The sequence below is a fragment of the Emydura macquarii genome, unplaced genomic scaffold, assembly GCF_026122565.2.
Source record: "Emydura macquarii macquarii isolate MOO-44397 ecotype Brisbane River unplaced genomic scaffold, CSIRO-AGI_Emac_v2 contig_1390, whole genome shotgun sequence".
NCBI classification, from domain to species: Eukaryota; Metazoa; Chordata; order Testudines; family Chelidae; genus Emydura; species Emydura macquarii.
In genome coordinates, this window is record NW_027131527.1 from 12,540,110 (window position 1) to 12,563,623 (window position 23,514).

General features: G+C 45.8%; 1 protein-coding gene across 1 annotated transcript; it reads right to left on the minus strand.

Moving 5' to 3' along the window:
• Positions 1-235: 235 nt before the first annotated feature.
• On the minus strand, positions 236-22,902 carry AIFM2 (apoptosis inducing factor mitochondria associated 2). The gene is made up of 9 exons (XM_067552655.1): positions 22,802-22,902; positions 20,321-20,542; positions 17,928-18,043; positions 16,174-16,293; positions 7,005-7,097; positions 6,410-6,518; positions 4,550-4,702; positions 2,193-2,393; positions 236-449 (listed from the first exon to the last, which is right to left on the minus strand). The coding sequence occupies exons 2-9, from the start codon at positions 20,493-20,495 to the stop codon at positions 295-297; spliced, it is 1,122 nt and encodes a 373-aa protein (XP_067408756.1). The 5' UTR covers positions 20,496-20,542; positions 22,802-22,902; the 3' UTR covers positions 236-294.
• Between the last annotated feature and the right edge of the window lie 612 nt (positions 22,903-23,514).

Sequence of the window (23,514 nt, forward strand, 5' to 3'; positions counted from 1 at the left end):
AATTCCTTTCTCAACTCCATCTTAGCACATGAACTGAGTGTTGAAAAAGTTTCAGCAAGAGATACAGTCTTTGTGGCTCCACTTAACATAATGGAGACCCACTATAAGAAGACGTGCTTTATGCTGTTATAATGCATCATGCTGAAGAATGGCATTCAAAATACATGACATTTTGGGACAGTATTGATATAGCTTGTGTCCTTTTGGTAATGATGCACCTTTTACTCTTTTCCAGCTTTGTTAATGCCAGTTGATACATTTATTCCCTTACCACTTCATTGTTGTCCTTTCTATCTAGCAGGGCATAGTCTGTCCCATAGTCTTCCAACTCTTACAAACAAAAAGGTCCCGGCTCTTGGCAATAGTCACCAAAAGACGTCCCACGTAGCATCCATTAATCTGGCCTACCCCATCATTCCGGCCCATCGACAGCAGGAAGGTTAGTGATCCTAGAAGTGAGAAATATACACAGGTAGCAGTCAAAAAAGTTGCAAATAAGATCAGCATGATGAGCAGCACTCATCTGCTTCCTAACACAATGGGACCAAATTACATGGCAAGAAATACAAAAGATTTTTTTTTTTTTTTGGCTGTACTCTCTAGATGGCCCAGCTCTATGGGACACAGCAGTCATAGGGTTTTTTCTGGGCAGCCTGGATCAGAATCTCTTCCCCCATTTATTCCAGGAAAGGGGGAATCTTGTCAGCATCAGCAGTTCATCTTATCTTCCTGGACCTCAGCCACTGCTTTGTTTTCCAGGTAGTCTAGCTGTCCAGCCAGTACTTCTGATTCCCAAACCCCACGCGGGCTGGTTCTACATAACAATGAAGGAAGCATGCACCGTTATCCAGTTACTTTTCCCTTGTACAGACCCAGGAGAACTTCCAAACAGGTCCTTCAGGGTAGGGAGACAGAAAACAAAATGTTTGGTACCAGGCTGTGGCAAAATGAATTAATTCTGTGCTATTTTGGACAAATGCTAAATTCCACAGCTGTGGAATCATGAATTCCATTGGGCCCTGAACTAGCTAAATGGGTCCGTTCACAACTCCTCAACCATAGTCTCCAGCTCCTTGCAGACTCAGATGGGCATTGGTTGCACTTGATTCACATTTTTAAAGGTTTTTGCAACCGTAGAGGGTAAGCACCTAGTTTTGATGATGATGAAAGCTGAGATTCTGGAACATAGTTCCGTAAAAAAGGGCAAATTCTGCTGCAAATGCCAAGGAACCATAAACTACACAGGACCCGGATGATGATTTTGCACAGCTATATCCTTTATTCTTATAACTTGGAAATAAATGTGGGATGTGAAACAAGATTACCTTGTTTTCTCCCTCTCCCCTAAACCAGAGATAATCTTCAGGTAACAGATGTTTCCATTTATAGCGGACTGGTTCTTATCTTTTATACTGGTATAACTCCATGAATTCAATAGAATTATTCTGATTTAGAGTAACATAAATGAGAGGAAAATTAGGCTCATTGGCATCGTGACATTTATGCACCTCTTGTCCTAAGCGTTGGTATTAGAGTGGGTCAATCCAAGACCCTGAAATGTAATTTAAGAAGATCTGGAAAGCTATCCCAGAGTGCCTGAATAATATGTACACAGACTGATATCAAAAGCAAGTGTGCAGTACACTCTGGATGTCCTATTATCCCACTGCTACAGCAATTAGCAAGGTAAGGGTACTGTTAAATATTCACACAAGAAATGCCACTGACTTAAATGGGACTAATTGCATGATAAAAGACTATCCAGGTTCAGGTCATAAAAGAGTTTTTAAATCATGATATTTTTCTGGTCCAAGGATGTAATATCATAGTTTGATAAATTCATTAAGATAATGGTTTCTTTTATAAACTATAACCACCATATCCACTCACCGATACAACAGTAATGAGCAGCAAAGAGAAAGAACATTTCTAAGTACAGGATAATCAAGTAGTGCTTGTTTTGTTTCTGTGTCAAAGAACTGCTGAAGAGCTGGCAAGATTTTTTTTTTTTTTTTTTAAAGAGGAAGTAAGAATTGTCAATGACAGAATATTCAAATCCAAATTCTTATGAACTTTCCTTCAGCTCTAAATACAGTCCTGTGCAAGTTATGAATTTCTTACAAATTCTATATAGAGAGATGAAGAAAGGATCTCATCATCTAAGACTTGTTATGAGAACAGCCCAGTTTTACCTGGCTGGTAGGTTTTAAGAGGTTTCTGTGTCAGACTGTTGATGATATTTGTCACCACGATATTGGCATGGAGCCCAGCATGGTAAGCCATCTTTGGTTCCTTCACATCAGCACAATCACCGATAGCATAGATGTTATTATACCCTTCCACCTGGAGGTACTTGTTGACCTTTATAGCATCATTACTTGCCAGCTTGGCCCCTGTTTTAAAAAAAAAAAAAGGTGCATCACCTTAAGGCCTGAAGAGCTGAACAACAATGCATATCCAGTGACACAGAGCAGGTGAATCACTACCAACAGCTAAATCATTAACTACTCAGTAGAGTAGTTGTATAATTTATGGTTGTCCCTGCAAGAGAACGAATCACCTTGTAAGAAGTCATTGCTAAGTGATGCATGATAAATCATGCTTACTTGACCCCTTCAGCTAGTACTTTCATCCAAGAGCCAACAGTGCATGCAAATCAGGAAAAGAATGGGCCAAATCTTCAGCTGGTGTAAATAGTCATAGCTCAGTTGAAGTCAGTAGAGCTATGACAATTTACACAAGTAGAGAACCTGGCCTGAAAATGCCAACTTTAGACACAGTTCTCAGTATCAGGCTCTCTGAATTGAGTTTTAGAGCTAGAGTCAATGCATGGCCTGAATAGATTTGGTAGCTGAGGAATAATTAACACTCCTAGCTTTGTCAAATGGTAACCTGTAATATTCTAATGAGAAGTACAGTGTTTAAGTCTATATTATAGCACATTAATTCTAACATACACACCCCTGCTCCTATTTTCAGGCACCCTACATATTTCTGGGTGATAAGTTACACTTTGGACTGAATTTTTATATGAATTTTCTCAGCTAAAAGGTAAGCTTTGGGGAAAATGTTAATATCTTTTCCATGAACAAATGGTGATTTTCACTTTTTTTTTTTTTTAAGAGCATCTGAACTTTTTTTCACCTGAATGACTCAATTACCCTTTTAAAACAGTAGATAAAGCATGGGTTTCATCCTCTGAGGACTACTGCTTTTGAGATGCTTGAAGGAATTTCCTTTGAAAGTTGTTCTTTGTATGGGTACAGCACACTAGTTTCTATTTTAACCACACAGGGTACAATTCTCCAGATACACAACTGAAATACAGTTTGAGCCAGATTACTCTGGATCCACCTTGTACAATAGGTAGCATTTGTTTTCATATCCCTTTTACCATTTCTATTATAAGGTGATCATCTGAATGTGCAACTGGTACAATATAAAATTCTTACACCCTTTCTAATGCAGCCTAAAGGAAGAGGAGTTAAGGACATGCAAAATTTGAATTAGATGTGCACTTGCTAAATTACATATTTAAGAAAATTCACATTCAAATGTGCAGTTGCACTAATTCTCACATTTTATTTTCTTCCCCTTGAAAACATGGAAGACAGATGAGTAATATTTACTATATAACAAAATCAGCTTTTAATTTTAAAATGCAAAATACTTTAATTGAAACAATACTCTTGGAAGTATTTTGTTGCATAGGTTTTTGAATAATTCACCAGGTAGTATTAGTTGAATGCCAGGGTGCAGATACTCAGGGGGCGTAAAGTGTCATAACTCCACTGACTTTAATGACAGTGTTATAACAGCTGAGGATCTGCACCCAAGCATTTTAGTAGGTGTTATGTAACCCTTCACCTTAGGTGGAGAGCACAAGTGTTGCAGCCCCTCTGCTAACTGCACGAACTAGTAAAGTTTCTTCCTCATTTCCCCCATCCACCTCCAACTACTTTGTCTCTAGAGCACTGTATTACCAACACATTGATAGACTCATCACAATCATAGAGAATATGGTTATCACACTGCTAATCACAATTTAACACATTTGGCATTCTCTGTACAGGATCACTCCAGGATTGGAACAAGAGTGGGGGTGCTTAGGACGGTGATGCACTGACAGATGAGTTTAGCAGCAGGAGTGAAATCTTGGCCTCACTGAAGTCAGTGGGAGTTTTGCCATTGACTTCAATGAGAGCAGGATTTCACCCAGGACTACAATACCAGGGTATATTGGGAGTCCAGCAAAAGTTAATGATAGGGAAAAGTGAAGAGATCATGCAACCACTTAGTGCATAACATATGCCCTCTTCCAGAAACTTCCACCAAAGGGCCACATTTTTTTTTTTTTTTTTTTTTTTTTTTTTTAAGTGTAAGCTTTAACCACAGAGATTAAATGTGCTCTGACTATACCAAGTTAAATGTCAATACCACTTGTATCTGGCCTCTAAAATATTGAGTTGGGATAAAGTTAAATTTAAAACATTTTATCATCTGTGCTGAAGAATCAGAAGCCCCACCTTGTCCTGTGATTTTAACTCACCAAACGCACTGCTGTATGCTGCTGAATTGATCTTTATACCAGTGCAGAGAACCACCAGGTCAGCAGCAACCTCTGTGCCCTTTTCTGTCTTGACTGTCATATTCTCTTGGAATCGGTTTAAAGTCAGCATATGCAGGTTGCTGACTCTCTCACCTGTCATAAGAAACAGCATAGGTCTTTGTGATCGTTAGCAGGGATGGGACGTGCAAAGTGTCATTAAAAAAAAAAAACCCCAACACTTACAAAGATTGCACATTTAGAACACTGACGCTATTGATTATGATATCTGTTCTACGCAATACTAAAATATCTCCCACTGTTTCGTTTCAGAGAATCATGTTTAGTTTCCGCCATTTGTTCTTTTCCTGGAGTTTATCACACTTTTCATTCCGAATTCCCACCGTCTCTTTTATCTTCTGGGAAGTGTCTTCACATCCAATTGCAAATCCTCTTGTCTCTGCAGCTAATCCAATCACTTTTCTATTATCCAGGCAGGCCTGATTTTATAGAGTGCTGAGCACCTCTTGGTGATGCTGAGTGCCCTTCCTTTCCGCCAACACTCATCATCTTTGAACATCATTTTGGTGTTGAAATGTGAATTTTGGAACCTAACTTTAAACCCTAAAGTTGGGAAAATGTTGGCCAATATATAGGCATGACTGGTAGCCTGACATTTTCTGTTTTAAGACCCTGTTTTCAATTGCTTATTTAGATCTTTGCCAAACTGTTTAGGCTGAAATTTTCCATACCTGGTGTCTCCATCAAACTGATTTATTTTTCCCCTCCCGCAAGTTTCAGCTAAAATTGTTCAAGCCATTTTGGAACGCAAGATTGGGGAAAAATACATTGTTTTGTCCATGTTAAAAACCAAAATATTCAACCTAGAGCCTCCATGCTTTTGAGCAGGGACATGAAGTTAGGCAGAAGAGTTGGCTTTTTGTCAGAGATGCGTCTTTTGCCATTCCTATGAAAATCCATACAAATTTATCCAAGATATAAGCCTCTGCAAGACTCAGTTTGCATATACTCAGTAGAGACTTGAGAGTGTCAGCTAACTTCTCTGAAGATGCCATCTGCTCTGGGCATGCATGACCCATTCAGGACTGCAGGGGCTGAGCATGACTCCTGTAATTGCTCCTTCCAGGTGTCATGGAGTGCCAAAGGCAAAAACTGATCAAGGAGACCATCCCTCCTGTGCTCTCTAGATCCCAGGCAGTGAGGAGGGGGGGAAAAAAAAAAGAGGAAGCAGCCAATTTGAATGCAGAGAGATGAGAAATGGGCATGCATGGCTCACAGAATCAGCTCTGCCACTGCAAAAATGGTTCTGTCCTGCATTGCCTGTGGCAACAACTTCTTTTTCCATCATAAGGTCTCAGGTATTTTGAAGTGTTTATCCCCACCTTAGCTGCTTTTCACCCCAATATTGCAGGCTGAGGCACGTGCACTTCATCTCTACATTTTGTTCCCATGCTCTGTTAGTTTTCCCAACTGACATGGCATGTTCAGGCCCTCACTTCTCATGGACATGTTATCACCCTAGAAAGGCACTTTATGCTGGGTCACCTAATGTAGCTCCAGAAATCTATCAAAGGGAAGGTCTGTTTTATCCCATTACAGGAGCAGTCAATGACTCTGATTTTGCTCTGGGAATGCAGGGGAAAGTACAGTGAAACCTGTTCACTCAGCAGCTACCTTCTAGCAGATCTGGATGAAGAGGTATTGAAGGGAACCCTGTTCAGTCTTCCTTGCCAAAAACAAGCTTTAGAGACAAAGGTTTCTTATAGGAGAGGAAGTTAGAGATGGGGGTATGGGGCAGGAAGCTTTGTTAGGATTTTGAGAGACAATTGGTTAAGAACCTACTTAACAAGAGACGCACTTCTTTCCTGAGAAGAATCTCTTTCACCTCCTGCCGAACACTGGGTAGGAGCTCCACGTCAGCCAGTGCGATTTTCGAGTGAATGAGGGTGACCTGTGGACAAATGCAAAATAACTACAGCCAACTGGGGAAGAACAAAAACAACCCTGAGTCAGCCAGGGACAAATATTACTTAAAGGGGAGTGGGGCTGACTGCTGTCTCAGCAAGCAGGCAAAGAAAATGATAGCCAAGCCTTAGGTTGGCTTCTGACTTTCAGCATGCATTTCTTGGCAACAAAGGCAGAGTGGGGTGGATGGGTGAGGGGAGGATCTATGGAAGAACACTAAGTTATTTTGCTTCCAGCCTTCCCCAGCATCAGGAGACACTGCAGGAATGCTGGCTGTGAGGGAGCTCACAGCTCCTCCACTTCCCGTCTTGCTGAACAGGAGGCTCTATGGAAAACGGTTGCGAGGGAGTTCATAGCTCCAGCAATCCCAAACTGCTCTAGCAGGAAACTGTGGAAGAACACCACATTTAAGTCACCAAATAAAGGAAGCAGCTGGTGAAGTATTATTTATTGTGCAAGTTGTTCCTTGTACCTCTTTGGCTGGATATTCTGTTTTGACCTCTGCAGCCATCTCAACTCCAGCAGCACCACCGCCTACTATCACAATACGTGGAGATTTCTGGATCTTGCAAAATGAAAGCAACAACAACAATAATTTGTATCTCCACGTTACATTATTTCATACATGAAGGAACCTAGAGTGAGACATGCAGCTGGAAGACTCATTCTGGCAGAACCAGTCATGCACCTTCCCAACTTGTAGGAAGCCCTTCTTATAAAAGTGGAGTCCACAGAAAAACTGCTCTCAACAGAACACCCCTTGTGTTCCACCCTCTGGAATGAGAGGGGAAGCTGTCCCACCACAAGCACCTTCTAAATCCCATCCTAACTTTGAAACACGCTTGGCAGATTTGTCCCTCAAAAAAAAAAAAAAAATCTCGTATTTCAGTAAGAGACATTGATTAGAATACCTGAGTCCTAGGGAAGGGCTGGCAACCATCAAATGCAGCTTGTTTACCAGATTTCAGATGAATTTACCACCATGAGAATCAAAGACCCATTCATTTAGATCTAAGAAGAAAAATAATCTGAAGGGAGAGGGGGATAGAAGTGTTGTGCAATGTGTCTTTCCATGATTAAAAATAGTACTTGGAGGATGATAAATTAATAGGCAAAAGGGAAGTGGCTACTGTGGGGGCAGATGTGTCCAGCATTTTAAATATCCTGCTTTTAAAAAAAAAAAAAATCAATCTCGCCTTTTTAACATAAAGGGGTGGAGGAATTTTCTTCTTTTGGGATGATATCCCAACTGTGCAGTCTGAGCTGATGCATGGCTGTGGTATCACCAAAGAGGTGTTTAATAGGTGGCTTGCCTATTAAGGTTGGAAGGCCTAGTCCCAACTACTGTTAAGGAGTCACACCTGAGAGGAATCAGGTGATTCTTCTTCGAGTGCTTGCTCATGTCCATTCCACTATAGGTGAGTGCACACCTCCGTGCACAGTTACCCAGAACTTTTTTCCCCTTAGCAGATCCCATAGGGCCAGCTCCAGCGCCCCCTGAAGCCCCGCATACATGCTGCGGTATAAGAGGCGTTGCCAGCCCTACACCCCCTCAGTTCCTTCTTTCCGCCTGTGATGGTTGCTGGAACTAGCCTTGCTCACAGCAAGTACTATGCACCTTGTTTAGGAGACTTGTTTGGTATTCTAAGTTTGGTTTTATTTAGCTAAGTAGTTGTTAAGTGTAGTTAGAGATTAGGCTGTCCCTGCGGGGACTTCGCACGGCCAGGCCATGTCCCGGTTGCCGGGCTTCAAGCTGAGTGCCTCCTGCGGGAAGGCCATCCCGCTCAGCGACCCCCACGACTACTGCCTTAAGTGCCTGGGGGAAGCCCACAGAAAGGACAAGTGCAAGATCTGCAGGGCTTTCAAACCGAGGACTCAAAAGGACAGAGAAATCCGGTTGAAAGCCCTGTTGAGGGACGCAGCGTTCTGCCTGGCGTCTGAGCTGACCCACTCCGCCTCGGCGCCGAGTGTGACTTTGGTACAGAGTGCATCGTCAGCGCCGCCCTCCACTTGGCACTGTGCAACATCACCGGCACCAAGGAGAAAGAAGCAGCGCACGGAGCGCGGACACTCCCCTGCGCCATTGGTATGGGCAGGGTCGAGTACGAGATGCAGCAGACCTGGCCCATTGAGACTTCTCCAGTGCCTGCATCTCCGGTCAGGGAGCCTCCCCCGACTCCTGGGAGTTGGAGAGTGCCCCTGCCGACGCCGTCAACACTGGAGGATTTTCAGGCGGCAAGAGCCTTTGTTGACTTTGCCTATGCCAACTCCGCCTCCCCCTTCGCCGAGGGAGAAGGGGTCGGTGTCACAGGGGAAACCCACGTTGAGTCCCCCTGAATGGCGGTGGAGAGCCCCTCTACGGGGAGGAAGATCTTCTGCCGGACACTCTCCGAGGGTAGAGCAGAGCCGCTCCCCTAGTAGTCGCTCCAGGTTGGCGGCATCGAGCCTCCCAGCACCAGAGGCAGCGCATGCCAGGAGGCGGCACCGGTCAAGGTCTCCCAGGCGGTGCTCGGACAGCTCCCCTTCCAGATCCCCGGCACCAAGGAGTTCGCCTGTACCCAGGCGGCACAGAACTCAGTCGCTGCCGGAGGACCCAGCACCGATGAGTTTGCCCACACCGAGGTGGCGTGGAACCCGATCGTCGGAGAAAAACCCGGCACAGCAGAGTTCATAGCACGGAACCCGGTTGCCGGAGTCTGGCTCGGTACTGAGGAATTCAGGATAGCGCCAACCTCAGTCACCAAAGGTGTCTGCAGAGCTGCAGGGCAAGCAGCAGCGGAAATCATCAGTACTGAGACGATGCTCCGGTACCTCTAGCTCTTCGGAGCGCATCCCTGCTCATTGGCACTGCTCACGGTGACGGAGGCAGTCCTTGTCATCGTCCAGGTCAGAAGCATCAGGAGGGCGGTCACTGGCCCGCGATCAAGGACAAACACAGCACCGCCGGTCCAGGTCTGACTCTGATGATGCTTTGGAGTCTCCCGGGGGGGACAGTCGTCGGGCGAGTCGACACCCCAACAAAGCATTAGAGCCTGTGGCGCAGTTAGCCCCAGGTTGGGCCCAGGGACAATGGCCGCAACAATGGCCTTATTGGACCCCATGGGGTATCCAGGTAGGGCTGAGGCCCCAGTCCATTAAATTGTCAGGAGTGCAGTCCATGCCTCCAGCACAGAAGAAGGCCCATTGACACCACTCCTCAGACGAGGAGTCGGACCCCTGGAGGGAACCTCAGCAGGTACAATCCTTCGCCAGGAGGCGGCACACCCGCAGGCTATACCTTTGCAGTCCTCTTCCTCCTCACCTGATGAGGCAGTCTCCCAGGATCACCCTGCGCCACTGGAGGATTTAAGGGCGCACCAGGAGCTGCTCAAGAGGATGGCCTCCAATCTGGGACTGGAGGTGGAGGAGCTAAAAGAGGCCACAGATAGCCTCTTTAATGTGCTGGCAGCAACTGCCCCAGCGCAAGTGGCCCTCCCAGTCCACAAAGGGGTCCTTAAGATTGTGAAGGCCCTGTGGCAAACCCCTTCCTCAGTCGCCCCTACATCAAAGGGCATGGTCTGAAGGACTCCAGGGCCACGCTTCGCTCCCTGGGCCTTTATACGCCCCCGTTTTCCAGGCGTCAGTCACAGCCCCAGGCGCAGCAGCAACCAAGGCCGCAGCCCAGGCCGTTCCAACCTTATAGGCATAGGGATAGAAATAGGAGGTTTAGAAGAAGAAATCAGCCCCCTAGCTCATCCTCAGCTCCCCAGCAAGGGCCCTCCAGGAGGTCAGGCAATCAAAGAAGACAACTTAGATGGTGCGCCCGAGGATGGCGCCCAGACTGCTCTCCTGGATCTGTCCCGCCCCTTCCTAAAGAGGTTAAGGACCTTCTAACCCGAATGGGGAAAAATCACTTCGGACCATTGGGTCCTTGGGATAGTCTTGGGGGGCTATGCTCTACAGTTTACATCTACCCCCCCCAACAACCTTCTCCCTCCATCCCTTTTCAGGGACCCCTCTCACGAGCAACTCCTCTTGTAGGAGGTGGACACCCTCCTCAACATAGGAGCGGTGGAAATGGTCCCTCAAGGCAGAAGGGGGATGGGGTTCTATTCGAGGTACTTCCTCATCCCCAAGGTGAAGGGGGGTCTGAGACCCATATTAGACCTGCGTCGTCTAAACAAACATGTCAAACGTCTCAGGTTTCGCATGGTCCCCCTAGCCTTCATAATCCCTTCTCTGGATCCAGGAGACTGGTATGCTGCCCTCAATCTCAAAGACACATACTTTCATGTGTCTGTCCTCCCCAGCCACAGGCATTTCCTTCGCTTCACAGTGCTGGCTTCCACTACCAGTTTACAGCCCTGCCTACCCTTTGGCCTATCTTTGGCCCCCAACGTGTTTACAAAGTGCATGGCGGTAGTGGCTGCCCACCTGAGACGAAAAGGTGTGCAAACTTTTCCTTACCTGGACGATTGGCTGATCAGAGGCAAGTCCAGGTCCCAGGTGCAGGACAGCATGACCCTCACTCTCTGTGCCGCAGGTTGGGGCTACTCGTAAACGAGCAGAAGTCCACACTGACCCCAGTGCAATGCATAGAATTTATTGGGGCTACCCTGGACGCTTCCCAGGCCAGAGCCTTCCTGCCTCAGCCACGTTTCGAGGCGATGGTCTCTATCATCTCCAGCTGCACCGATGCCCTCCTACAACAGCCAGGCACTGCCTACAGCTGTTAGGCCACATGGTGGCCTGCATGTACGTAGTGAAACTAGCTCGCCTGAGGCTCAGAGCGCTCCAGGCATGGTTGGCCTCGGTATATGTTCCGAGCAGACACCCATTAGACCGGGTGGTCACAATTCCCCTGCCTGTCTTAATGTCCCTAAACTGGTGGCGGACTCCCATGGCAATGATGAAGGGAGTTCTGTTCAGGGGTCTGGTCCCGTCGGTCACCCTAATTGCCGATGCTTCGGACGTAGGATGGGGAGCCCACATCAGCGCCAACCTAGGCACTCAGGGGCTCTGGTCAACGTGAAGGAGCTGAGGGCCATTTGCCTAGCGTGCAAGGTGTTCCTCCAATTCCTGATAGGCAGAGTGGTGCAGGTACTAACGGACAACACCGCAGCCATGTTTTACATAAACAGGCGGGGGGAGGGCGGGAGCACGCTCCTCAGCCCTCTGCAAGGAAGCTATCCGTCTGTGGGACCTTGCCGTGAGGCACGATTTCCACCTGAGGGCCTCTCACCTCCCAGGAGTGAGGAACGACGAGGCAGATCACCTCAGCAGGTCGTTTCTACCCCACCACGACTGGTCACTACACCCAGAGATGGCGGCCATGATCTTCCGGAAGTGGGGTGTTCCCCAACTGGACCTGTTCGCGTCAGCCCAGAACACGAAGTGTCCGAGATTCTGCTCACTCTGGGGTCGCGAGATCAGGTCAATTTCCGACACGTTTCTCATCGACTGGATGGGGACTCTCATGTACGCGTTTCCGTCCATTCCACTCCTGCTCAAGGTCCTGCTGAAAATAAAGAGGGACAGGGCGGACGTTATACTCTTCGCTCCAGCCTGGCCGAGACAGCACTGGTTCAGCGTGCTGCTGGAGCTTTCGATCGCCACACCCCTGGAGTTCCTGAGGCGGCATGACCTTCTATCCCAGGACCATGATCGCCTGTTGCACCCAGACCTGGACTTCCTGCACCTCACAGCCTGGAGGCTCTGTGGCTGATGGAGGGAGAGAGAGCCTGCTCGGTGCAGGTCCAACAAGTCCTGCTTGGCAGCAGGAAGCCTTCCACATAGGTCGTGTATCGGACTAAGTGGAGATGGTATACCTGTTGGACGGAGTCCAGGGGTATTCCGCCCAGCCTCTCACCTATACAGGCGATCATGGAGTACCTGCTCCAGCTAAAGCTCCAGGGTCGGCGCTGGCCTCGCTGAAGGTTCACCTCGTGGCCATTTCGGCCTTCCATCAGCCGCTAGAGGGGAGATCGCTGTTCTCCCATCCCATGTCGGTCAGATTCCTCAAGGGGGTGGAGGGGCTTTATCCATAGGTCCATGACCAGTGCCTCCCTGGGATCTCACTCTGGTCCTCTCAAGACTCACGGGGCCCCCCTTTGAACACATGGCTTCACACCCTCTGCTCATGTTTTCATGGAAGGTAGCCTTCCTGGTCGCCATTACCTCAGCTAGGAGGGTCTCCAAGATTAGGGCCTTGACCTCGGAGCCCCCTTATATAGTATTCTATAAGGATAAGGTGCAGTTGAGGCCGCATCCAGCCTTCTTGCCCAAGGTGGTTTCCCAATTTCATTGTAATCAAGATATTTTTCTCCCCGTGTTTTTTCACACACCGCACGGTTCGGTGGAGGAGAGGAGATGGCGTTCGCTGGACATGAGACAAGCCCTGGCCTTCTACATCGAGCGTACAAAGCCGTTCCAGAAATCGACGCAGCTCTTCGTTGCAGTGGCTGACTGGATGAAAGGCTCACCTTTCTCCACCCAGTGCATCTCCTCGTGGATTACATCATGCATCAAGTTCTGCTATGAGCAGGCGAGGGTGCCACTTCCACGCGGGATTTGGCAGAGCGGTGCTGACAGCAGCTCACCGGTAACTCCTACCCACCTCCAAAGGTATTGCTTGTTAGTCACCTATAGTGGAATGGACATGAGCAAGCACTCAAAGAAGAAGAAAACAAGGTTACTTACCAGTAAATGATGTTCTTCAAGATGTGTTGCTCATGTCCATTCCACAACCCACCCCTTTCCTGCTGCCGAAGTTGGCAGAAAGAAGGGACTGAGGGGTGTAGGGCTAGCAGCGCCTCATATCCCGTGGCATGTGTGTGGGGCTCTAGGGGGCGCCGGAGCTGGCCCTACAGGATCTGCTAAGGGGAAAAAAGTTCCAGGTAACCATGCACGGAGGCGTGCACACACCTATAGTGGAATGGACAAGAAGAATCGGCAAGAAGAACTGAGAATGCGGAGGGTCAGCAGGCCCTTATATGGAGTGCTATGGACGTGCAACTCCAGGGGACTCTAGAGCCGACTCTGTGGGTACTACTGGGGGAAAGCCTTCCGGCAACCATGCACGAGGCATGCGCACCCCTAATTGGAATGGACATGAGCAACACGTTTCAAAGAACAACAGTTACAGAAGGTTAGTAACTATCTTTTTTACTAGTGCAGTAAGACGTGGTGGGCAGTCCATAAGAATGAGGCAAAAATAAAGTTTACCAACCAGTTGATCTAAATTGATGATGTAGACATGTCTGAACAAAGTCACTGCCTTCTGAAGAGCATTTTTCATAGTGTCTGGTTCTGACAATCAGGCCTTGCATCTCTGTTGTACTGTTTACATTTGACACGTTCCTTTTATCAAGAGTTACAGGGTATTCTTGAAAATATTCCCAAATTGGGCCTCTTTACGACTTGAAGCCATGGCAGCCCTTCCCTATTCTCCCTGCCCTCCCCCCACCCAGTTCCCAAGTGTTAAAATCAACACTAGAGGCTGCACTCTGAAGAATGCTATCCCTTCTCTCCCCCATGCCCACATCCTGTTTTGACATCAGTATTGTTCCTTTCTGGTTGCACACTCTGCTCCTTCTCCCTTGTCACAGAACTCCCCTTATGAAATTCCAGTGTGCAACCCAGACCAGTGAGGGGCTGTGTCATCCCTGCCCTGCAAACTTGGTACCTCACAGTGCTTTGTTGCTCTAGCTCCCACCTGGGTCGCTGACAAATAGCCTTCCAGCATGCAGGAAACAAACACCCTGAGTGTCTGTGTATAGCTGCAGCCTGCCAGCCACACACCAGTCACACTCTGGCTTCCACCAGTCTTGGTTACCACTTGCAGAGCGACCCCCAACACACTCCCGGTTCTTGTTTTTCCCCTCAAAATGTGTGTTCTGCACTGTCTAGTGCTCTCCTGAACAATACAGATACTAGGTCTGTTGCCCCTCTAAGTGGATCGATATACAACAGTTGCTACATAAATGGAGTTACCCCCACAGTTCAGACAACACTGGATTAGTTTTAATTAAAGAATAAAACAAGTTTTAACTCCAATGAGAAGTTTTGAGTATAAATACAAGGGATTAAACTCAAATGGTTACAAAATAAAACACTTCCTAATATTAAAACTTAAACTAGACTTGATTCCCTTACCACACGTTCCCAGTAACATTGCTGACCAAATTCTCAGGCCAGGATCTGCTCCCAAAGGCTATTTGTTTTGTTGTCTTAGGTGAAAAAGAGACTGATAGGGAGAGAGACCTTGGGGTGTTTTAGCCTGCACTTTATAGGCCAGTCCCCCTTGAAATTAATTCTCCTGAAGTTTACCCCTAGATAAAAGTTCATTCCCACTGTGAGGCTGGAGTCATGGAGTCTCGTCGTGAAAGGTTTCATGGTTTACTAAGATGTAGATCTCTTGGCTTCTGCCCTCCTTCCTTGTCAGAGAATCGACACTTGAAAGGTGATTGCCCATCAACTGACACCTGGCTAAAGGCATCAGCTTGTCCTTTGTCTTTGAGAAACTGGTTTATCCAGACTTGTCTGACAAATACATTTCAGACTTAATTTCAGCTTATGTTACTACGCACATTTCATCATATTACTGAAGCTATAGTGAGTTAGTTCAGATGATACCTCATTAAGACATATTTTGTACAAATATTACAATAGTATGTAGGGTGTGAATACAGGGGTACATCACACCCCTGCCCTGCCCCATCTCCAACCTCCGACAAAACCAAGGAACTAACAATCCAACTTCTGCTTGTGTAACCCATGTCTTTTGCACTCCAGTATTGTATTTGTTTAGAGATGGTGGCAGTTGAGAAATAATGGATGTGTTTGTGTCTGCCTGCATGTATAAGCAAGGAGATTGAACAAGGTTATTTACCTGAAGTGCCCACAACTGACCAGAAGCAAGGGCTGGTAGTTACTGGGCAGATCCATTTTTCCATGAGCTGGAAAGTTTTGATGGTGGGTGGAGTCATAAATATTCCTAATGTGAGAGCTGAGTCTATCAGCACTCAGCTAGGGAGACACTATAAGTAGGAGCATGAGATCACCCAAGCAGGCTCAGCAGATGATACTGATCAGATATAGGAGGGTGTATCCTGGAGAGAGAGTGAGGGTGAGTCCTAACACCTGGGATAACTTTCCCAGTCTCTTACAGTCAGCAGCACAGCCCCAGGGTCCCTCACAAGATCGAGCCCTTAATACACTACATGATCATTGTGCCATATTTATAAAGTTTGACCTCAAAAAGTTAAAAGGTTTCCCACTGATTCTATCCAGAAAAGCAGCCTTTCACTCAATTTTTGATGGAGGCTCATGGATTCAGCACTTTTTTATTAAAAGTTTTGAGATTAATGCAGAATGTGTTAAGGTCTAAAATTATAATCATTCAAATTTCATTTTTAAAAAGAAATTTCAGTCATCTGATTTAAATGTATCCATCTTGCTAGCACCTTCTCCGATCCAAGCACCACTGCATTATAACACCCCACCCACCCCTGAACTCTAAATTTGGATGTCTCCAGCACTCGTTAGTTCATACTCCCTCATCTGGATGCCAGTAAGAGCTCTCACCATAATTATAATTTCTGATCTTTCTCAAAAGAACTGAGCCACCCGTCACTTTTTCGACTGATAGTTTTCAATCTCACCTCCTTGACCAGGTCTTCGTAGGTCTGAATGGCAGTTTCCATGTCAATGATCTGGTTAAATTTCCCAGGAAAAGGCCCATCACTGCCGGTAGCAATGATGAGGTGAGAGTAGAAAAGCTCCTATAGGGGGGAGAGAGTGGGATGAGATGTCACTTTGAGATGCCCTAGGTAAAGGATATCAAACATTGGAATCACTTTGCACGTGGTGCTTTACACCTTCCCCTACCCTGGAACTGAATCGCAACACTCAGTTTAAAAGCAAACATCTTTTGCATATAATTGCTTACCTGTAATCAATCTGAAGATATTAATGGGGACTGGGTGAGTCAGTTTGTGATGGGATATCACAGCCTCTTTTCTAGGTGTAATTGCTATACAAAATGGGTGGGGTGCCTTCAGTCTATGTTGTGACAGACAAATCTGTACATAAGTTACCATCAGAGTTGGCCCTCTTACTGGCAATCACTGTAGCATCCAGAGACTGAATGGAAAAGATACATACATAGCTACTCTCTCCTTTACAGGTGGTCTCTCCAGAACAGGGTTGCCTGTGGCAGGGCAGTCCTAAGAAGCTTACACTGCTGCTGTCCATATATTTATCTAGTCTGTGATTAAGCATGATTTCAGGACTGTTAATTTGACATTTTTTACCAGCAATAAGGATGAGAACAGCTTGTCTGAGGGCCTGATTGGACCCGTGGTGCAGCATTCAGTCGTGTCTTACTGCATAGTTGCTGTGCTCCACTTCCCAGCTCAACCCAATGCCCAGTCACTTTGATAAGCAGGAAGCTGCCACATAAGACGTGTTTTGGGAGTGAAGGGATTCAGGGGTCTGTCTGAGGAAGCAGTACAATTAAAGCTGGGCAAGTACTCCGAACACTTCTAGAGTCATTGGCTTGAACTTCAAAGTGAGTTTGCTTGGGTCATGCTCTGCCCTCCTTTTTATGGTCACTTTGCACAACAAGTGAGTTATTTGCACAGAGGCTCACAGAAAGCTAGTTTGTAGCTTGAACATTTGAGTATTTGCACTACACATAGGTACATAAACAAACCCTAATTATCCAGGTGATGTGTCAAATTCAGAAGAGCTGGAACTTCAATTCTGGAGTCCAAATTGAGTCATCCAAATATTGGATAATCAGAGTTCAGATACTCAGTTTACCTGCATTTGATATGTGAATGAGCTCTGTTTCACACAGCAAAGGAACAAGGGGGTCACAAAATGTCTTAGCAAACTCAAGGCACAGAGCCAAATTAAGTGAGACAGACTAGGATTTGATTATATCCAACGTGTAAACATAGCTATTTTATGTGGATGTGACAACAAAAAAACATGCTGCATCCATCCAATGATTTACAGTAGAGTAATTTTTCTAGGAATCATGCCTCATGCAAGCTCTGTATGGCCCAAAAACAAAAGAAAGTTAATACTCTAAAATTCCTTTATCCTTCTTAACCTGCTACCATTTTGAGAGATTCAGAGCCCAGATCATTGTTTTACACCCTCCTGATTCTGAGTCACTTATCCAGTCAGGCAACAGAAAAAGAATACCACATGAGCAATCACAGATGAATTTCAGGTGGTATTCACTAAGCTAGGAGTTTGTGATCAGTCCAAAGAGATAAACCTGACAAAGAAACAGAGTATATCTGAACATGAGAGGGAGAAGAAAGTCATCTGCTCACTGCTGCATTTGCAGAGTAAAATTATGCTTTGCAAGTCATTTAGTCAGCTCTCTCCCCACTGCACTCACATCATCATCATTCAGCAAGACTTTCTGCCTCAGTAGGTCTATTCCAACCACCTTGGCTTGTCGGAAGCACTCCTTAAAGGTCACGGAGTAAGAAATGAACGTTTTCTTGGCAAATCCTGCAATGAGAGGAGGTTAATGCCACCTATATAGTGGTTAAGAAAAAAAGGAAAGTAGAGGATTAGAAAGCCCATTTTCCACTAAGTTTCCAGAAGTCCTAATGTCAAATGACCCTCCTTTGGTTATAAGAATTTCTTGATTTCTTATTACATAGAATAAAGGCCTGCTCCATGGCACCTGTCTCCTGACATCTATTTTCTCTTTGCCACATGACAAGACCCAGAAAATTTTTGCTTAAGTTGACAAGAATTGAAAAAAGAAGGCATACAATTAAGGGTGTGCCTACACAGAGACATTATGGAAAACTAATCAGATTAAGTAAAAGGTGTAAATTTGAAGTGGATTAGTTAAACTGAATTAAATCCATGTGTGATGCTGTTATTAAAGTAGCTTTGAAAGTGAATTAAACAAAGGAATTAAGGCCAATTTAATTCAAAGGGCTTGTCTTCTCTTACAGCTCTGTAGTGCTTTTGTGAAGATGCGCCTATGCTGACAGGTGAGCTTCTCCCATTGGCATAGTTAATCCACCTCCCCAAGAGAGAATCTCTTAAATCGACATAGTGCTGTCTATATAGGGGGTTCGGTTGGTATAGCTATGCCTCCCAGGGGTGTGGATTTTTCACCAGTTTTATACTGATATAGGTCTGTAATGTACATCTGGCCTCAATTAGAGTGTTCACACATGGGGTTTAAATGCTGTTTAATTAATCCACTTCAAATTCATACCTTTACTGAATTTGGATTAGTTTTCTTGGAAGTCCCCAAATAGACCAGCCAAAAATCTCATGGAATCAACTCATTGAGGGAGAAGTGTTTCATGAGAAAACAGCAATTCAAGCCAACAAGGCAAAGCTATCTTAACTTTTGTCATCATCTGTATCAACTTTGGGGACAGGTCAGCAATTTTCAAACTATGGTCCATAGACCTCTAGTAGAGCCTTGACTGATGAATGACAGAATGAATATTGACACCAGAGCCCTGGACAGTCATGGGGCTGGAGCAGAAGTGTGTCCCTGAGAGTCTCTCTCTCGAAGTCTGCAGTCAGTCAATTTTAGAATAAGAGAGTTGGAAAACAACCATGCTGGTTAGTGTCCCCTCTTCTTTGCAGGGTAATCATGGGCCACAACAGCAGCTATTTTTCCTTAAACTGTCTCAGTAGCAGAGTAATATATTAGACAAAGATATTAGATGTTGGGAAGCATTCCTTGCTAGAGTATACCATTTTAATATAGATCTAAATTTGGTCTCATGCTATTTAATAGCATTTCTTTTGTGACTTTTTACATTAAGTCCAGGACTAGGATATGTACTGGAACACTGAGGCAGGCTGAGGGAAAGGAAGTTTTTTTTTAAAACTAGCTGTTTTTTTAAACTAGTCAGTAAGTTCAGTCACATTTTCCACCAGTGCAGCTTGTCTATAGTACGGGATTGAACTGGCATAGCTACTCCAGTATAGCCAACTCCAAGCATTAAAAAGAAAGAAAGAAAAGCAGCTACACAAGTCAGCTGCCCACCGCCACCATGAAAACCGAAAATATGCCTTTAAAATCATTTGATTTTTTTAGAAGTTAAACTGAAAGTTCTTATTTGCCTCTGGGGTGTTGAGCTTTTAGTGTCACATTGCCAACACTCTCTGCAACCTTAAGGGCTAGATTCTCAAGTAATCCCATGACTCCTGGAGCTGAGGTTTTGAAGGAAAAAAACAAATATTGCAAGACCCTCAGCAAAATTATGTCACTAAAACCCCAATGCAGACAAGCCCTAAGATCCTGAGGAATCTCAGCTGCAGGACTTAGCTCCCACTGTAGAATGAGAATACATTCTAAGTATCAAAGAGGATAAAGATAGCAATTTAGAATAGAAGGAGTCTTTCAAGTTCTTGTTTATGGTACAGTGATCATCTTTAAATGATAACAAATGCCTGTGCAAACAGTGCTCCCTATGCCATGGGAAACTCACAACTGGCATAATATAACACATTTGCTTTTGCAGATAACTATTTTGGTGGCAACAATTTCATTTGTGCTGTTGCTGTGCAGGTGATTCAGAAGTCTGCAGCTCAGATTTCTCAGAAGCAGTAATGATCTCAAGTTTTATTGGAATACAGAATTAATTTAACCACAGCTAGAGACATTTTTCTGTTTTATAATCTTACAAGAGTTTTTAAACTGTGCAGTTCATCTTTCAGATGGGAGTTCCACATCTCCCAGTTGTTGAACAGATCACAAGGCACCAGAGATGGTTCACAGACTTTAAGAAAAAGCAAATAAGTTACCACTCTCTACAGAGGCCCGCAGGGCGCCCACGTTGTGGTGGAATGCATCTTTCATGTCCACAAGAACAAATGGGATTCCCCAGGACTTTAGTTGTCTGGCAGCCGCGATTCCCCCGAAACCTCCTCCAATGATCACAACACGCACCGAGTCGTCCACTGAGAGCTTGGATCCCATCTTAGATAACAGAGCTTCTTCTTCAGGGGGGGGGGGAAAAACATACACTAAGGAGAAGGGAAAAATAAGGGTGTCACAACAGCTCCTCACCTGTGAAAAGTAAGGACCTGATCCTGCATGGACTTAAGTAGTTCCTGTGACAAATCATGTACTCAGTCAAGTCTATGCAGGCTTGGAGCCTGCGTCAGTGTTTTGAAGAATTAACAACACAAAGATCTTGTATAATCCAGCTGTAATGACCATATGCCAGTCACTGAGTTAGTTCTGCATTGCACCCTTGCTTGTTTGTAGTCAGGGCAGCAACTGTTACGTGTCTGGCACAGTTCACATGTTGTACAGTATTATACAGAACAGCAAGAGTCCTGCAGCATCTTAAAGACTAGCAAATGTATTTGGTCATAAGCTTTTGTTGATGCATATTTCTGCCCACGAAAACTTATGCCCAAATAAATTTGTTAGTCTTTAAGGTGCCACAGGACTCTTGCTGTTTTGCTAAAAACAGACTAACACGGCTACCCCTCTGGAACTCATCAACATGCAAAGTATTATACAAGGTACTTGCAGCACTATGTAAATAGGCAGCACAGACATTACAAAAGTACATGACATCAAGATGGGGGGAGATCCTGCATTCTTCAGCATACTTGTCAACTGTCCTGTTTTGGCTGGAAACTGCTCTGGGTTTTTCGGCGCAGCCCCTGAGTTTAAAGAACAAGATGGCCTCCAGACACTGGGGCCATAGTGCAGAAGAGTGAGCTCTATGCCTGATTCTGCTCCCTGCCCTGCCTCAGCTAGTAAGGCAAAGCAGCAGAGGCAGGGAGAGTGGCCAGTAGTAGCCACAAGGCCTCTCACTTCATCCTGGGGGGAGGGGGGCAGTTACTATGCAAAACCAGTGACCAGATGACTCAATTTTTAGGGACAGTCCTGATATTTGGGGCTTTTTTTTTTTGTTTGTTATATATAGGTGCCTATCACCCCCCACCCCATCCTGATTTTTCACACTTATCTGGTCACCCCCACCACTCTCCTCTTAAGGTTTCAGTGAGTCACTGGGGGGAAAACTGAAGTAGCTTATTTCTTTCCTCTCCTCAACTCCCTTGTCCCCCTCTCAAAGTAAGAGAGAAATGGGGTAGGAGAGCGATGAAGAAAACCAAACTTCTCCAGGAAAAGAAGGCCCTGAGGCAAAGCAAGAGAGAAGGAAAGCACCTGAAAAATAGTGCCATAGAATTAAAGGTCCTTTTCCAGGTTCAGGCATTGTCTTATTATACTGGTATTCTAACCAGGGATTCTGGTTGTCCATTTAAACTCAGCCTGAAACAGAATTTAACGAGTTAGTTAAAAACCAACCAGCACACCACATTGACCCTTCCTTTGAAAGGGACACTTACCATAGCCACATGGTGCTCATGCTAGCTGCTACAACCTTTACCCATTTCTTATTATTCTCTACAGTTCATTGATTGGTCACGACATGGCAGGTACGCAGCTATGATTTTGTTTCATTAGACACAGCATGGGACCATAAGATCCAAACCATCAATCAGACTGGAAAAGTCATAGGGTTGTTTGTTTTTTTTTAAATGTTTGTTCAATTAACAATAGCAGATTTCTGCTCAAGTTTGTTTAATCACAATTCGAACGGGCTCTTCTAGGAAGTTATGTAGCCAAGAAAACATTAACAATGAGTAAAATAAAAACCAGAATATGTATGGTTCCAAGTCTCACATTCAGAACTTTCTGAAGCAGGCACTACCACAGCTCAGCTTCTTACTGACTCCTTGGGGTAGCTAATGAACAGGATCTATTTATTGCCACCCAGTCAGCTGACAGGAGTGCAGCAAGGAAGACAGGGATGAAACAACAAACACAGAAACTTTAACCATACTAGAGGCAACAGGAAAAGTTGCCTGAGATACTGAGTTTTAATCCTATTTTGCTTCCAAAACTCCCTTTGTACCTTGTGAAAAGGCAGAGAAGAATCAGGCCCTGTATGCTAGTTTGTTGCCAACAGAGTTTGTAAGAAAATATTTTCATTATGTATTGAATGTACCAATATCGTATAGAAGAGCACTTCCTGCTCCCTAACGCGTCCAGGTAGTTACAGACACGTTTCAGTAGTGGGAGGAGATGTTTTTTAAACACACGCACACCATTCCTTTAATTTCTCACGGACTGTATGTTTACAACTCCTTGACTTGCCTAGGACTGGATTAAATTTGAAAGCAAAATACCCAGCCCAGCACAGGCCCTGGGAGGAGTCAAAGAAATCCCTTTGGATCCTAGTGACCACATGCACTAGCACTAACCTGCAGTTTCTTAAATGGTTTTCCCTGCCTCTGCTTTCACATAAGAAGAAGAGAAAGGCAGAGCCTTACGCGCTCAGCGTCCTGCAGAGGTTGCAGCCTTCCCGCCCCGTTTCCAGCCTCTGATTTCTTCACTTACCGCCTCGCGAGAACTGCAGACCCCGGAGCTGAAACCCGCGGCGCCGGCCTGTCGCTGCAGTCACCAAGCAAAGCCGCCCGGCGAGGAAAGGCAGCCGAGCCGCTCGTGCACACGGCGGGCACAGGCAGCTGAGTCAGCCGCCCGCAGCCCAGCCTCGGTCGGGGTCTGAGTCAGAGCTGTGCTGTGCCTCAGCAAACGCGGCTCAGGCGCCAGACGGGCGATCCGCGCCTCCCTCCAGTGGAGCCCTGGCCACGTTGCAGGGCCTCGAGGGACTTCTGAGGCCAAGGTGCTCGCAGTCTCCTGTGTCAGAGGCAGTAGCAGGGCCCCTGCCCAGACATAAGAGAGGCAGAATTGTGCTGACGCTGAGCGAGGCTCAGGCGGTCTGGCTGTGTGTGTGGGGCAGGCCATGTGGGAGCCATGGCTTCCAGGATTGTTCCTGGGCTGTTGGGTTAGATGTCCAGCTCCAGTCTAAGCTAGTCCCTTGGTCCTGCAGGGGATGAAAGTAGCAAACAAGGGAACCAGCTGCTGAGTTACAGCCATGGGGTAACCATGGTGGTTTGTCACATGGCAGTGGTGG